Source organism: Rhinopithecus bieti, unplaced genomic scaffold (assembly GCF_001698545.2).
Source record: "Rhinopithecus bieti isolate Rb0 unplaced genomic scaffold, ASM169854v2 scaffold_12217, whole genome shotgun sequence".
NCBI lineage: Eukaryota > Metazoa > Chordata > Mammalia > Primates > Cercopithecidae > Rhinopithecus > Rhinopithecus bieti.
This window is the reverse complement of record NW_016807111.1, coordinates 809,322-827,781: the sequence shown is the minus strand read 5'-3', so window position 1 is coordinate 827,781 and position 18,460 is coordinate 809,322. Positions and strand designations below refer to the sequence as shown.

At 36.5% G+C, this 18,460-nt stretch overlaps 1 protein-coding gene across 1 annotated transcript in view; it reads right to left on the bottom strand.

Moving 5' to 3' along the window:
- PDGFD (platelet derived growth factor D) overlaps nucleotides 1-16,946 on the bottom strand; it is a 121,627-nt gene extending 104,681 nt beyond the window's left edge. Inside the window, exon 1 of the mRNA XM_017880253.1 lies at nucleotides 16,826-16,946. Within this exon, the coding sequence (XP_017735742.1) occupies nucleotides 16,826-16,946 (121 nt within the window). The remainder of the gene's footprint in view (nucleotides 1-16,825) is intronic.
- Nucleotides 16,947-18,460: the final 1,514 nt, after the last annotated feature.

Genomic DNA, 18,460 nt, shown 5'->3' with positions numbered 1-18,460 from the left:
GAAAGACATTTAAAGATAACAAATAAAAGGCAATTTTATCAGAAATAAAATTGTAAAATGCCCCAAATATTTCACTTCCAAGAAATTCATATTAATGTAGCCAGGGGCCCTACATTTACGAGAACACATTTAGCATGAACACTAAGGGATTATTTTTGGAAGAGCTGCATTTAAGTGATCCTGCTTACCATCTGGTTTAGATATTAATTCTGAAATGACTACTTACTCTGTCCTATTTCCATTGGACAACCTACCAGCAGCACCAGAGCCAGGCCCTACCATACTTTAAAAAGTTGTGACTCTGAAAGAAAAGAAGAAAAATGCTGGAACAAAAGTAAAAGAGTTTGCTGTTATATATGGGGGCTGCTCTTGGATTTATTAGGCAATGTACAAAATCGGTGACTGACTAGATTCCATAGGTTCTCATCCTATGCAACCATGTAATTTAGAGTGGCAAGTTCAGCAAAATGAATCAAAATCAGTCCTGTGTCTTGCAAATGCATTATTAGTAGTAGTAGTAGTAGCAGTACTCAATCACCTCAAGTAATTTCTGCACTCTTCCTCAAAGAATCAAAACGTAGTAAAGTGTCCTTTGATGCAAAACAGTTCCTTAATTGGTGAGACAATGTGCGGTATTTTATTGAAGCAGCCAAAAAGAAATGAAAGAGATGGAGAATAGAAAAGAGATTAGAACAGGAAGTCCCTAATTTATAAATGAATAGATCAATTTGTACCACAGACCCTAAAATACGCAACTTGGATTAAATTGAATTTAATTAGATAATTTTCCATAAATTATCTCCTAACTTAAAAAGTACAGGGTTGGAGTCTCACCATGTGAACTGATAAAGGTGAAAATTAGACTCTAACAATGTTAGTTTAAAAATCAGCATGAAAGCTTTTTCAGCTTTTCCCCCCTAGTGTTTGCTAACGCACTGAAGCTTGCAATCAATGAGCTAAAGTCCTCCTGGGACTATTAATAGGACAGTCCTCATTAAGGAATTTTTGGTTAACACATGTTCCTAGTGCGAATTAGTCTTCCAATAGCTCACATTAGCTTTCCAAAAACAACATCCACCTGTGCTCAGTCTATGGCCTGCCATTAAGAAACTCAAGAGCAAAGCTGATTAAACATCAGACATTTATTTAGAATTCTCCAGCAGAGATTTTTCTAAGATCTCAGTAGTAATACAAAACCTTTCTGTTTATAAAGACTTGGGGAAGGAGTTGGTTGTTTGCCAGTTACATATCTTTTTTTTTTTTTTTTTTTTTTAACATTACAACTCTTTTTGGCACAAACCAAGATGTTAATGTTACATAAACAGCCATGCTCACAGTAACAATTTAGAGACAATGTTTTTTGTAATCACTTGATTATTCCCTGAGCTCAAAATTATTCTTCTTCAAGAATCTGAGTCCACCAAAAATGAATCAATGAAAAAGTACTATAAAGTCCTCTTGAATACTTGCCAGAAATACTCACCAGGAGTGTAATAATGCCCAAAGTATTATATTGATAATTATTATTCTTCACCTCACTAGATCTTTTAATGTACAAAAATTTGTTTTCTTATTGTCCATCAGTGAGCAATCATATTATTTCCTTCAAAATAGCTTGTATTTTACAGGTAGATTACAGAAAAGATGGTAAAATATTAAAATGGAAATAATTTAACTTTCTGAAATGACTTTTGGTCTAATTTTTAGAATATCTGAATCTAGATAAAGATTGACCTAAAATAACCATGCTAGATTTTATCATATTCATATTAATTAATTCTCTGATAATTCTCTTTTCTTCTATGGTAGTCTGTGTTGCAATATTGCCATTTACATATAAAGAATGTGAAAAAATGAAATAATAAAATTCAGAACTGTGAGGGTGAAGGGAAATGTTGAATGGCATGGTAGAAAGTATTATAATATCTAAGGCTCCTGAATACAGAGATTCTTTCCATAATACTAACTTACCACCCAGAAAACAATAAGACAACCACAATGACAAAAATATCTGCTTTAACCACTGCCAAATAGCTCAAAGATACAGAAAGATTAGAGGGAAAATAGAAAAGTCATACCCAGGACTAACAAGATTTAGCATTTTTTCTAGAGAACATTTGTTATAGAAAACCAACATTTTATAAATATTGTCAAGAATGAGGATTTTCTCAGAGTAACTTTAAGAAGTAATCAACCCAATAAAGTTGATGCGGAGTTGAACAGTGTGGATCAGAGGTGATGATCACAAAATATCCTAATGCTTTAAATGCTAGTCTGTATAGACAAAGATGAAAGCATTTTCTTAGTCACTTCTGACTAAAGGGCTCACAAATTCCTAGGAGAAAGCTGAGAGTGTGGTTTATCACTTGTGATGTATAAACTTATGACTATATTTAATAGGTACATTAGTTACATATCACATAATGAACATATTGTGTATATTTATAATTACACTTAAATTTTTATTAAATCGTACGGCTTCAGTGCTATTTATGTATTAAATCACTTTTCAATACCAAAGTCCTTGCATTCCAAAGCAATTTTTTCACGTTAGCATTTTAAAATAGGGTACTGTCTTATGATTACTGTTAAATGTAACTGTCCAGCTGTTAGGAAGAGGAGCAAGTTGGGACAGAGTTTTCATAGATTTTGTGAGCATAAATTTAGCCATGCATAGGAGACCATTGTTCATCTGATATCAACTTCAAATATTATCTTTGCTAACATAATATATGGATGAATTACAATGTATTTGGATAGCTGTCACTTGTAAAACATTTATAAAGGTTGTACTACATTGCAGTATGAAAATTTTAAAAGTTTTGTGAAGATAAATGAGTATGGAAAATATGAAATAAAATGTAAATATACTAAATAAATGAAATAATATCACATCCATATTCTCTGGTAAAAAAAAAAATACTCAGTGCTTTATAGGACCAAAGCTGGGAAGAGGTATTAAAGTAAAAACTGTATTTTGAGTTGTCACTGATGCTCAAGGAAATAAATTCCTTGCCTCTCTCAGAAAATGCAATTAAAAGCAGTAGAAATTATGAAATGTCTCAGAATAGGCCAAATAATTAGTAAACCTATGAAAGATTAATGTAAATGATTCATGCGTTGTGATGGTGCTAAATAGCTACCTATCAAAAGTTGGAGGCTTTCAAGAGAATTACTTAATATCTAGTGATCCCTAACCCAAGTAAGCAGAAAATGATACAATTAATGAAAATTCAGATGAATTCCTAGCATTCTTTGATATTCCTCAAAATTATCTGGAGTCCTAAAAGTGCAATGTTCATCAAATCATAATAACACACACTGGTTCTGAAAAATGTCACGTTACTTTGAAGCTATGTATCGATACTGAATTACCGAAGTGATTTAAAAGACTTTTGTGATTCAATGTCAAAAAGGCTTGGATTTGGACTTTGAGATAATAAAAGAGATTATACTTTTCTGGATAAATGCATGCTATTATCATTTTATTAAAAAGAGTTCTGTGTGCTTTTAATGCAGATCTTTTATTCTTCCCCAAAGCTATTACTAAGTCAATGCTAGGTCGTACAATGGATGGTGTTTTAGAATGAAACAAGCTTTTAGTTTCCTTGTTAGCTCATGCTAACAAATGTCTTCAAATGTCTTTGTGTAGACCACTGTGTCTCCTCCAAGGACTCTTCCCTAATATTACTCCAATGGAGTAGCATTAGTTAGGAAAGGACAGATTATACTAGCCTAAATCTTAGTGGTTTTAAAGTTTATTTTTTGTTCATGCTACATGCCCACTTTGGGTTGGTGGGGCTCCACTTCATGTTTTCTCACTCTGAAATCTGGGAAAATGAAGTTTTAGCACTGTAATAGTTAGAGCTATGCAGGAGAAACCAGGAGATGAAGAACGGCGTAGAAAAACCACATGGCCATGATATGGACAAAAGGCAGGGAAATACCGGGTAGAAGAGCATGGTTCCCCTGCAAAGGCCCCACCCACAAGCCTGGGCCTGCGGCCCTAAATGAGAACTTCACAACCCTGTTTTCACACCCAAAGGTTGCTCTTTCTGAAATCACCCTGGCCTACCATGTAACCCACACTGTACCCATAAAAACCCCAAACTCCACTGGCAGACGAGCAGAGCAGTATGGCAGAGAAGGAGAGAAAAGTGTCTGAACGTTGAAGAGGCAGCTGTACAGGTGGAGAGGAGTTTGGCCTGGGACAGCAGAACTCCAGGTGAAGGTTATCTACCCAATCCATCTCTTTTCCAGCTCCCCATCCTGCTAAGAGCCAGTTCCATCACTCAATAAAACCTCTGCATTCACCATCCTTCAAGTCCGTGTGACCTGATTCCTCCTGAATACAAGAACGCAGGTACCAAGAGGGCAGGGTATAAAAGGCTGTCATCCTGACTCTCCACTGAGCTGGTTAACACTTAGCCATCTGTGGATGGCAACTACTAAAAGAGCATTAATTGTAACACACCCCTAGATGCCACTATGTGGCTGGAGCCCAAAAGCACTCAACCTAGCCTGGCACCCACTCGCCTCCATGCTCCCTGTCCTGCAAGGGGTTTGAGTGCAGCAGTCAGTCAGTGAACCACACAGAACTGTTGCAAGACCTGTGAAGGGGTCCAGGGAACTTTCCTGTCTTGCCCAACCTAACTTCCAATAGAGTGGATGCCTGGAAGTAAAGGAGAACTGAAAACTGATGAACAGTTTAATAGTGACTACTTCAATGGCATACTTACTTCCCATATGTAAAAGCATCAGGCTTGACTTGTCTTTTTGTTTTCCAATAGGCAGCATGATTTAACCATACACTGAATAACATCTCATTGTTACTATTATAAATCACTGCAATGGTGGCAAAATAGATGGTCAGGATAGAAATGTATCTCCAAGCAGAAGATTCATAAAGATTTGATGACTACAGAGGAAGAAAAATGGTGCTGAGCTGCCAAAAAAATACATTTGAGTAAGTGGTCTTGATCTTTGTCAGAATTTGTTATCTTGCTAGAGATAGCAACTAGGTTTTTATTCAGTAGATAAATTAGGATAGTGACAGTAACCTCCAGTATTCATCTTAAGAAGGATTCTGAGCCTCTGTCTATGTTAAATGGAAAAAATGGAAATGACAAATTAACAATGTCTGGCATGGACCCAGAAACATAGAGACAGAAACATTTTTGCCATCCCTTTATATCACTACTAAATAATATTCTATGTCTGTTTCTCTACATTTTTGCTTTCTTCATGCCTATTCCACAAGACCTGTTCTGGTCTGCTTATGCCTGCAATCCCAGCATTTTTGGGAGGCCAAGTTAGGAGGATAGCTTAGGCCAGGAGTTTGAGACTAGCCTGGGCAACACAGCGAGACCCCATGTCTACTAAAAATAAAAAGATTAGCTGGGTGTGGTGGTATGCACCTGCAGTACCAGCTACTTGGGGAGCTGAGGCTGGTGGACTGCTTAAGCTCAGGAGTTTGATGCTATAGTGAGCTATGAGTACACCACTGCACTCTAGCTTGAACGACAGAGTGAGATCCTCTCTCCAAACAAACAAAAGGCAAACATGCTTTCTTGTGGGACCACCTATGGTAATCTAGAATCTTTTTTTCAGATGAGTTAGAAATAGCCTTTAATAAAGGATAATACATACCAGCATTTAATACACCTTGATAAAGATGGGATCGTGTGTGCCTACATTGCTAAAAGAAACCAATTTGTGAAGCCAAATAGGCATCTTTGAGGTCTACTGTGGTTTATGCTAGAAAATTGGTGAGCTTTATGGAAAAAATGACTAACAATATACCAGCATCTGTCTGGCTTCCCTTGGAGCCCGTATATTAATAATAATCAGATAGTCTCTCACATGATCAGCAGAAAAGAAATTTGAAGTTATATTCTGGGACAAGACCAAAAGTAGTTCATCACTCTATCAGCATTTATTGAGATTTTACAGAGTGCCTGGTGGGAATTAGGAGCTGCATTTAGATGGTGAATAAATTCGTGCTTTCATCCTAAGTATGATCCCACTAGGCAGAATGGTCAAGTTCTCCATTTCTCTGTTGCTGTTATTTTTGCAAAGGAAAAGATAGAACTTACTATTTCCATCATTTGAAGGCTTCAAGGATATTGCTGGTGAATCTGTTCCTCCAAATTCTTAATGTGCTACTTAAAAATATTAATTCATAAACCATGAATACTTGCTTTTAAATCTTACTAGATTTTATTCTGAAGCACACTCAACAAAAATCTAAGTTTCAAATTGAGCTAGAGATACTAATCTTCTGTGAGATTGCCACAAATGCCAAGCTATGAGAAGGCAGCAATTGAAACAAGATTCTCTTTTCTTCTTAGATTGACAGGGTACTGTTTGAAAAAGAAATGTAGATTTTGTTTATTCTAAAGGGGTCTCAGGTGTGAACAAAGCTACATTTTAAATTAATCTGAGAAAAGACCAATTTTAGAGGCAAGAACTATAAGTCATCTTTCTTGGTATTTCAGAAGAAAAAGAAAACTAAAGACAGAATTACCTTTATAACTGGAATACAAAAAAAGCATTTTAAAAAAAAGTCCACATAGGAAAATCATCTATTTAACTTTATCCTTAAAGAAAACAGTACATTCAAAAGCATGATTTTCTAGCCTACATATGTCTCTACATTAGATCTAGTAACTATGTACTGAATGAAATGGGGTTTTAATAAGTTCAAAACTGAATAAATTAAAAAGCACCAGAGTATTAGTATGCACTGAACTCCAGAAGGGCATATTTCACAAAGTTAAAATATCATGTGAGAGTTTTTCATGGTTGTCCACTTTAGCCATTCACCCATTTTCCATTTCTACTTTCATTTTTGGTTAAAAACAGAGACCCAGACAGTCCCTTCATGCATATAAAGAGCTCACATGGGAACAACATTGAATGCCAGCTGGTTTTTACTATGAATTTCATGTTTGTGCTACAGAGTCCAAAACCCCAACAGAAACACATTCTCACAATGAATCAATTTTAAATAGTAGTAAGTTCTCAAAACCTACTTGTTGAATGAATCCTTCTGAAATTTTACACATAGGCAGAGGTCTTTTTATTCGCGTAGCATCACATGTTTCATGAATCTGCTGGTCTTATAAAAGCTAAGTTTGGCTGCAAATTTTACAGATGACCAAACTAAAATTGACTGAGACAATAAGGAAAATGTGTCATCTCTCACAGGAAGTCAGGAGGTAGATACTTTCAGGTTTGATTAATTCATGGCTTTGTGTGGTAGTCATGGGTTTTTCCACCTTTCTGTTCTGCCATCCTGAATGTGTTGGCTGCTCTCTTTAAAACGTGACAGCAGTTCCAGCTATCTCTCCCTCACAGGGCTGGATTCAAGGCCAAAGGAAAGGCCTTTCTCAACATATTTCTAAATATATTTTTAAGAAAGTGGAGCCTTTCTCAAACCCCCAAGCAAGCTTTCCCTCTGTCTCATTGGGCAGAATCTGGGCATATTCTCAGGCCTATGCCAATCCTGGCAAGGGGTACAGAGTTATCAAGACTGGCTTGGACCACACAATGTTCTCCCCAGGCTGAGGCCTATGTCCACCCAGGAGGGTAAAAGTAAGAAATAAGGGGCAAGAGAGAAGTTGGAGTGGCAACCAATGAGCAGTGATTAGCAACTACTGGGTATGTTTGTGTTTATATCAAGCTTTAAAAGGCCCTTGAAATACGCATTCAACTGATATTTCCTGAGTGTACAAATGCCACTTCAACATGGAAAGGGCATCATAGCCACTGTTCAAATGAAAACATTAATACTACACAGTTGCTGCTTTGAACAGGGTGGTTAAAATCTGTTTGGTGTAAAGGTGGGATCAGCAGAAAAATCTTTTCTTCCACAATTTGTCATGGAGCACCATTTAAGAAATGTTGGTCACCTTGAAGCAGGTTTTGGGAAGAAATCTCTGACTTTTCAGCCATCAAAATTTCTCTGCTAGTCTGAATGTTTGTGTCCCCTCCAAATTCACATGTTGAAATTCTAACCCTCGAGGTGATGGTATTAGGAGGCAAGGCCTTTTGGGAGTGATTAGATCACAAGGCAGAGCCCTCATGAATGAGATTACTGACTTTACAAAACAGGCCCCAGAGAGATTCCTAACCTCTCTACCATGTGAGGACATAGAGAGAAGATGCCACTTATACATGAGGAAACAGGCTTTACCAGACACCAAATCTGCTGGTGTCTTGATCTTGAACTTCCCAGCCTGTAGAAATGTGAGAAATAAATTTCTATTGTTTAAGCGACCTGGTGTGCAGTATTTTGTTATGGCAGCTTGAGCGGACTAAGGTACCCTCTTTACTGAGATCTATTACATTCCTTGGGTGTTTTTCCTGTTTTGTTTTGTTTGTTTGTTTGTTTTCTTATTATCCAGTATATGCAAACAAACACCAGGACATCAGATAGGAAGATTAAACCTCTATCCATTGTAGACTGAGTCACAGCCCACGTTTTAGTCTCCATCTACGTTCTCCAGTTCAAATTTCCAGTCTAACACTCAACATATTCTTCATCACTGTTCTGCCCGATCCAACATCCATCTCCATCACAAAAAAGATGGTCTTTCCAATTCGTAATCCTTATAAATTCCAAATGCTTAAACATGAAACTGTTCAATGAATAATAACTGAGATGTAGGAGTCTTGATGTTTTCCTCCACCTGTGGGATTATTTGTGGATGTGTGACATATGCCTTAAAAGACTCAGTGAAGGGACACTGCTCATGTCTTTATCTTACTACATATGCTAGGGTGCTAACTTTTGTGAGGGAGACATGAAGCCTTGTATATGTATACACATTAGAGACTTACAGAAAGTAGATACACAGTGTTTAATTTTTAAGAGCATCATCGATAAGACCCTTGGCATCTGCTAGAGTGGCTGCTTTGTAAAGTACCATGACTGCCATTTATATCTCCAGAAAGATTTGAAAATCTACTGCAGAGACTACTGCTGTTCTCACAAGACAGAGATTTTCAGATAAAAAAATACAGTACCTTATGCTATGATAAATGGGAATGGAGGAAGGGAAAGAACATTCTTTGGGTCAAGCATTGTGACAGAAAATTTAACATGTGCCATTTTATTGATTCCACCTGTAAAACTCACCCTTTACTTTGTCCCCCAACCACACCCTGCCCCCCTCCACACACACACCATTTCCCAGACTGAAAGCTTCTGGAAAACAAAGACTGGGACTCATTCAGTATTGTATCCAAATCTAATGAGAAGTAATAGGAGGATTTCAATTAATACTTATTGAACAAATGAATGAAACTCAATATTCTTGAGGCAAGATACTTCTGTGCATTTACATATCATTAAACAGTACTGAAGAAGTTAAGCAATCAGTCCATTTGTTAACTGAGGAGGTTCATTTGCAGTTTCAAAGTCAGAATTCACAAACCCTGCAGTCAAACCCGTGATGTGATCTTGTTAGATTGCTTCTGTATACGAAGATGTCTTTTGGGGGATCTGCCCAACTCATATGATATCCCCTTCTCTGTTAGTTGCAATCCAGGTGGTCCCCAGATGGCCCTGTTCTTCAGGAAGGAGCCCTGACCAGCAATGCTTGCACCAGTCACTGTGCTTCTGGCCCTCATACATGTCCTTTTCTGCCTCCCTCTCATGCCCCAAGTGTGGTCTGCCACTTCTTCATCTGTTAAGTATTTCTAATCCTGCCTCTCTTTCACAAACTGTTTTGATTATTTTTCTTATTTAATATATTGTGTAGTATTAATGCTGTTGCCAATTTGTGCCTCTTTCCTTACTGGATTTTTTAGTTCTTTAGGGAAAGAGCTATGGCTCTGCTCCTTGATCTTTGTCTTCCAGCCACAATGGTCTGGCATGTCCTCCTCTGCACCAAGCACTTGCCTGCCTTGGGACCTCCTTAGAATGCAAAGGGTATCCTCTGCAAAGAATGCTCACCTTCTATCTCCTCACCAGGAAAACTCTTCTCTTACTGTGCATCATTTCTATCATTGCAGGTAACTCTTTTCCTTAAAAACACACATTCTACTTTGTATTATATTTGTGGATTTTATTGTTTCATATCTGGTTCTTCTAGCAAACAATAAGCTTTGAAAGGACAAGGATCATATTTGTCTTGTTCAATATTGTATGTCCAGCACCTAGCACAGAGCTGGCACACAGAAAATGTTCAATAAATGTTCACTGAATGAATTCATCCTTGAATCTCAAATGTATAAAATGCATTCTTTGGGTCAGGCATTGTGACAGAAAATTTAATATGTGCCACTTTATTGGCACAAATGAGTCCCATTAATATCTGAGAAGTAAATTATTCAAGGATAATAAAAGCAAAAAAAGATTCCTCGAGTCAACCAAATTCTGCCACATTATTACTTCTACCCATTTAACCAAAAACTATTAACATATTTATTTAGCATGTATTATTTTGTGCAAAAGTACAACGGCAGACACGATAGGGTTAGGGAGACAAAAGACATAAATGTAACAAAGTGAGATATACAGCTGGAATATCAAACATACTTAATTCTGAACACCAACTCCAAAAATGTTAAGACTCTTTCTGAAATAATGTGTTGAAAAGTTCTCTGAGGCTGTAGATACGATCTGGGGGAAATATTATCATGTATAATTATTAGTTTCTGTTATGAGCATGGAAGGGAGACAAATGGCTGCACACATGTTATATTTTCTGTGTCTATTATAGAAGGGTTGACATAAATGAATTTTAAAAATAAAATGTGCTTGGAGTGTTCCCTACTACTTTCTAGTTGTGTGTCTTTGGGAAAAAATTACCTAATCTAGATGTCAGTTCCTTCATCTACAAAATAGTGATAACATTAACATCTCCATGGGGCTGCTGTAAGCACCAAAAATAAAAATATGGAAATGTTTTACTAAATGTAAAACAGTCCACAAACGTCATTAAGCTAAACAGATGCACAGAAAAATAACACCAATGAGTAAATAAACACCAAACAAATCTCTAGGCAGCAAACATTTTAGGAGTTCAGAAGATGGAGAGGCAGTTTCCTAGGCCAATTTATTGCTTCAGAGAGTAGAAGCAACACACTAGTAAAATGTAGGGATAGAGATATATACTTAATGCTGCATTTTAAATTTGGCCTTCCTTGACACTATTTCTAGAAATGTTAGGCCCTGCAGCTATTTCATTAACTTTTTTTCTAATAAGTTTGAGATGACTGTGACTGTCAACATAATAATGAAAATATAAACTTCATAAAGTATGACCTGATTCTATCCATTTAATCTTTCCCAAAGCTATTACAAATGATTTATTGATAGGTTCTAAATGGAAGTAAAAGATGAAAGATATGCTTCAATCCAATAAGAATGAGATAATATGTATGACAAACCATATAAATATTAATAATAGCAATATATTTTTATTACATCACATATGTATTTTAAATAGGTAACTTGTAGACATTAAGGAACATAATAAATGTTTTTAGAATATGATAGAAGAGGCATTGGAAAACATATTTTTCTATTTAGGGCAATGACTATATTTTGGGAATACTGGGCTTGGAAAATAGACGTATTTTATACTTCATTTTTCTTATGCATTTACATAATTGCCAAATTTCATGTCTATCCTAATATTACATTATTCCCTGCATAGACCTGTGCTACTGGTCAACAATTCTGTTTGAAAAGTTTCACACAGAAAGGAACTATAATGCTAATATAAAAGTACCAAATTCATTATGTTTTAACTTCAGTTCTGAAAATGTGTATAATCTATAGTTAGTGAAAGAAACAAAATCCTAGATTAAGGAATACATTTTTCTAGACAAGCTCTTGGATAAGGCTACTCAAAGTGCCTGTCTGCTATATGAAGAATACCTTAAGCCAAGTTGAAAATCAAAACATACTGCTTCCTTCATTGACAATTTCTTGCTCCATAAAAACAATTTCAGCAAACTGAATAATGTACCTGGGGTTATAATTAATCTACATTTGGTACAACTGCTTTATCTTTCTGTGGACCAAAAGCAAAGGGTTCATGCAATGGCAGCTAGTCCATGGATCCCATCTGAGCTGCACTGGTCTACAGAAAACTCAGAATGGATTGATTCTCTTCAGAGTGATCTGCTGAATAACTAGTCTTACTAGTCGAAGAATTATTCTAGAGCTGCCTTGCACGGCATTGTTTTGAGAGAGAAAAGAGGCCAATTTTTAAGTGTATGATATAGAAGGTTGCATTATTATTAGAGTTCTTCATCTTTCTATAGTTTCCACATTCCTTGCCATGTGACTTTGTAGTACTCCCTCTGTCAACCACTTTATTTTCCTGCACCATTGATACTGAGGCTGGGAATGTGAATTGACTGAGACAACAGAATGTAGGCAGAAAGAAGTGTTGGGTACTAATTGTGCTCCTAAGCCTTAGGAGTCATCCACTGTTTCTGCTTGACCCTCTTATGCTTCTGCTGCTGCCATGAGAAGCACATGTATTGGGTAGCCTGTTATGCCAAAGATAAAAAACACACAGACAGATCTATGTCCAACCTGACTCTGGGAGCCAGCACCATCCAATCCTAGTGTAGGTCTGTCAAACACGACTTGATCTCAAACACAAGAGAGAAAAAATGGTTTCTGTTTTAAGCCACTGAGTTTTGGGATGGTCGTTATACAGCTTATTATGCTAGCCAGTTCACATTAGAACAGCACCTTCCAAAGCTTGGGTGGAAGAGGGCTGCTGAGATGGATAGCATTGGTGGGGGAATACTAATACCTTGGGTACAGGCATAGAGGAAGGAGTATTAATGGCCAAGTTTATGAATAGCACATTCAGGCAGGTGTTAAAAACCCATCAATTTCACAAGTGCTAAGAATCCCATCAGGACTCTAATACAAGGAAACAACCATTCTTCCTTATTTTCTACCCCAGTTAATGTAGCAAAGGACAAAAAGAGAACATAAGCACAAAGACCAGTACTTCATTAATGAAAGAAGAATGTTTCAAACTGGAATATAGCAGAGATTTTAATCATTTACAAAAGAGTAGGAATTTTAACCTAATAATAGAATGCTAGCAGGTTGAAATATATTGGGGTCTACTCTTCAGTTTGTTTTCTTAAAATAGTTATGCTAAAGTAAAAGTAGAGTTTGTATTTCACACTGTGGACTCAATTGATCTACAATCCTTCGTGATCTTCCTTCAAGTTCTAATATAATGAACTCTACTGGGATACTCTTCAAGATTAATAGTTGGACTCAACAGCCTTAAAGAGTCAATTGCATTAATTTACGTAGACTCTGTGCATAGACTGGACAAATAGGACTTCTTATAGGATAATGCTTTTGTAATTATTGTTTGGAAGTATGACATTACAGTAACATAAAACCTGCAGCACAAATAAAGAATAGATTTTACCCCTCCAAATTCCTAAGGTCAATTTCCAAAATACCTGACTGCAACCACATTAGGGGAAAGGAAAAAAATTGACCTTACACTTTACAAAAATAAAAGTGATACGGTATTTTGTCTCAGTTTGTTTTTACTATGTTAAGCCAAAATTTAGTATATATATTTGAACATTAACAAATATTTAGAAAATATTATATATGTATATCTCAATACATATACACACACTATAAACACATTGTGTGTGTACATATATATGTGTATACACATACAAAATTTAGTGTGTGTGTACATAGATATATATGTATATGCATACACATAGACACACACACTCTAACTTTATAGGCTATTTTTGTTGGTAAAGTTTCCTGAACACTATGTGAGTAATAACTATAAAAAATATAAAATTTGTGTTTTTTTCCTGAAAGGTTTATTGGTTTGCACTTCCAGATAGTGAAAAATGAAAACTATGGAACAATGATTGCCCAAGGAACAAAACATATACACAAACCTTTGATTTAGTAACCATAGCCAATCTCTGTGGTAGCTCACTTAAATAAAGTGGTTACAGTCATTTTGGGGGGCTCCCCAGGGTGAAATGTTCCACTTTTTATAGCTTTGTATATAATTAAAAATCTGCTGCAACTATGACCTTGAGTATCTCCTCAAAAAACGTATAATTAAATAACCAGAATCTCTAGTAAATAACAGCTGCAAGGTAAGCAACAGAAAATGCCATCTGAGCAGTATTTTATTTACATCTTTCTGAACTACAAACTTCTTTGCTCTAATGCTTTTGAAATAGAATGTCATCCATCCTGGCTTTACAGGGAGCTCTTGATATCACAAGCTTCAATGGCCCTTTTGCAATTAAGGTGAGGTATCTGCCATTTCACTCAATCCACCAAAGACAGGTTTATATAATCATCCCAGAAATGTTCCTTCCTACTGGGTAAGATTTAAGAAGTGTTGATTTTGAGTAGAAGAGAAAAAAGGGTGTTTATTCTTTATATCCATAGTTCTGGCTTTAGTATATAAAACCACGCTATCAATCCATTCTTAGTAAATTGTACAATTTTTCATACTGTCCAGTGTTACTATCATGTAAACACAATCTATTGTTAAGAAATGTCACATAACTTTTTCATGAAACACATTATGTAGCCATAGAATAAAGATTAAGTAAACATGATCTGGAAATTTGCTCAGCATTTTTCTTCCAATGATGAACTATTATAGCTACGAACTATGAGATGGAATTTTACAGGTTGGCAAGAAGCCGATCACAGCTTATGCATTTACTGAAGAACTTCTAGGACCAATTTCCCTGTTATCGCTAAAAGTCTACTTCAGAGCAAAATGACCACAACATGTACTTCTGTCATTCATTAGCCATATTTTAATATGCAAACATTGCTAATATAAGAAAAAAAGGTGGACAAACTTGGGACATAATGACTTGCATTAATATGATGCCAAGCATTTCCCCAACAGTTTTTCTTTAGGCAACCTCTTATAAACTTAAACATATGCCATACATGTAACATCAACTAAAGCTCTCAGGAAAAAATGTCACATGACTGAAGAGGTGCTTTCCTTTGGGAACCTGGTAAACGAAAAGGTCTCATAAAATGTTTAACTTGGCATTGAGTATCAAAAAGAAGTTTTCATCTTGGGCTATAAATTAGGATAAAATAGGTATATCAAAAGGATTAATATCTCCAAGTATAGGCTTTAAGGATACATTTGAATATGAAGGTACCGTGCAAAAAAAAAGAAAGAGCAGTTTTGTCAGTAATCATGCTGCTGTAGACATTCCACATGTAAAAGAAACGGTCAGAGCACATGAATTTTCTTCAAGGAACCACAGTGAGTTGACTGAATTGCATACAAATAACTGACACTTAAGCTGGTGTACCTCTAATGTTCCTAATACAATCACACAACACATAATGTTTCCCTCAATGACAAACTGCATGTAAGACAGTAGTCCCATAAGATCATAACATTTATTTTTACTGTACTTAGGTTTAGATACACAATACCATTGTGTTCCAGTTCCCTACAGTATTCAGTACAGTAACACGCTGCACAGGTTTGAAGCCTAGAAGCCATAGGCTATACCATATAGCGTTGTAGGTTATGTAGGTTTGGGTAAGTCCATTCTATGATGTTCACAACAATGATGAAATCACCTAAAGATGCATTTCTCAAAAGTATCCCTGTCATTAAGTGGTGCATGACTGTACTGTCAAAAAAATGAGATGGATACATAGGTCTCTGTCAAAAATGTGCATACCAAATGACCTATTTGCACATGTAAGTGTCAAATCTGTATAATCTCTATTGAAGAACAGCTCTCAAGAAGTTGTGGGCAGAATATGAAGCATGTCCTACCAAGTTACATTGCTCAATTTAACTGAATATCATAAGTGATTGATACTTTAGAATAACCCCCAAGTCAATGCTATGTATATTTTTCAGGAGTCAACAGGATATCAACATTGAGATCATTCTGTCAAATGTAAAGAAACTTTTGCGCAGAACTAAAAGTGTCAAAGTGGGGACTCAAATCTTGGCACATCCAAAGCCCATGCCCTTAGGGCTTATGCCAAACTGTCAGTCTGATACATTTTATTACATATTGTAATTACCAACTACATAAAAGTTTGAGATCTACTGACAGGCACTTTTAAAGCTGAATCAGCCAATTTAGAGCAACAGCTGAGAACACTGTTACAGAACATGCAGAATTAATAAAAGCTACACACCAAAATGGAACCTTGACACAGGCACCAAAATTTTGACCAGATGGTATGGGGTTCAATTGTGTCTAGCTTTCCGTCAAATCTACATGAATTGAGACTCTAGAAAAAATTACTTTAGAAAAACAAACACAACACAATGGATACAATGGATAAAATATAAAACCTTCCCACTCCTGCCAAATTCAGTTCTGGTTTGTTTCTCCCCAGAAGCTGACATTGAGACAAGGATGTAGATGCAGGCAGTCTTTATTTGAGAGGTCATCCCAGGAAGTATAGGTGAGAAAGTGGATAGACTGAGACCAGGATAAGACCCCAGAGTTTCCCCTAAGGATATGAAAGCCTCAGCATTTCCTCACTGAGGTGGCCTGAGCAAACCTCCCAAGGGCAGAGAAACTAAGACCCAAGGGCACTGGAAAGGGGAAGGTGTCAGCATTTGTAGGAACACAAACGTGAGCGCAGGGAGATGAGGCAGGGCAGCAACACTGTCTGCTTCAAAAGAAGAAGCATCACAGAATCACAGAGCTGTTTGTTCACTCGTCTGCCTTTCTAAAGAAGTGATGAGTTTCCAGCCTCTAGGAAGCAGAGGTAACGTCTTTCTAAACCTGCTGTCCTTATTTTGACCTTTTCTCTTGGACTCACCCACATATCTGTTAGGCACCACATGGGCTCTCAGGTGGTCTTTGCATTTCTGCACCCTGTACTGGGACAGGAAGGGTGAAAGCTGGGGTAGGTAGAGGTGTGTTCCTGCTGCTCCTGCCATTGCTGCTGTTGCTCCCTACTCTGCAGCCATGGCTGTAACACTATCTTGTCCTGACCTCCACTTGATGAATACTGTATCAGGAGAGGCTAGTCTCTGCCCATGAAAGTGCCTATATGTTTGCTTTCCCGTCATGCTTCTCAGACTACGCTTTCCTTGCCTTCCTATTTTGATCCTAATCCATGCCATCTGGAAAGGAAACCTGATCCTTGACCATTCACTCAAAGCAACAGGGAATTAATTGTCTTCTAATAGTTTCAGAAGTGAGGTTTCTGCACCTTAAGATCTATTGGTGAGTGGAAGAAAATACTGGACATTTAATTTGTACATATATTAACTAACCCATTTATAATTTCCATCCATTTTATATCTTATGTTATACAACATGACATATAGTTTATAAATATACAAATATTGAGTGTGACCATTTTTTTAAACCATGATGCACACCACTAAAAAAGCTTGAAGCACCAGATTTGAGATAATTCATCTGTTGTCCCATGACCACAGATCAATGACCTCTGTCAAAATCCCATTTTAAAAAACTCCAGTTTTTAAAAGAACATTTGGATGCCTGCTATCATTTGTCTAGAGCAGTCCCCTAGGCTTGAAAACCTTATGACCTCATGGTTACAATGTCTAGTCCAAATTACTCTGGGTATTCACTATGAAATGTTTGAGCTGCTTAACCCTGTAATTTGTTTTGGGGATTTGGTTTTTTTTAAAAAAAGCCTTTGAGGGAAGTGTCCTGTGGACTGAGACTCTTTCATTGTTCCATCCAACAAATAAACTTACCCAACAGTGATTCCAAATAGTAACTTATAGGAAAGACCATACTTACAGTCTTGATGTCAAGTTCAACAGTTTTATTGCACACAAGGTAAGCCATATTAACCTAACTTAATATACTACACTTTTTCATTATTAATTATGATGAACAGATTGTCTTTTCATTGTGTTGTGTCTGCTTAACAATTCTATAAGCACCTTATGAAAAAAGACTGTCATCTACTTTATTTAAGCTCCAAGAACACCATTAAAAATGACATTCAAGAACATGATACAATCATATGCAATGAAAGGATGTATTTATTCAACTTTTGAAAGTTACTCCCTGGTTTTGAAACAGATTTGGTGATCAAGATTGTTATGAACCATCTGCGGCATCCTGGAATGAACGCAAGATTGAAGGGAGCTGTGACAGTTCTGACCTGGTCCTAGTCAATAAGGAGTTAAAAATTAATCTACATATGTTCTTTAGCATTTATGAATTCCATCCTCTTGTCTTACTTTTCCAGGTTATTAATTATTGTTTTCACTCATACGAGGAAAAATGACGTACTTTGGTAGAGTGCTTCTCTATTTACAAGACAAATTCAAATTATCCATTAAGTCCACAGCAAAATCCTATGGAAAAGAGATTATTGTCATCATGCTCATTTTACATAAGAGGATAATGAGGCTCAGATAAATTAATGCTTTGTCCAAGGACATTCAGATAAAAAGTGACAAATCCA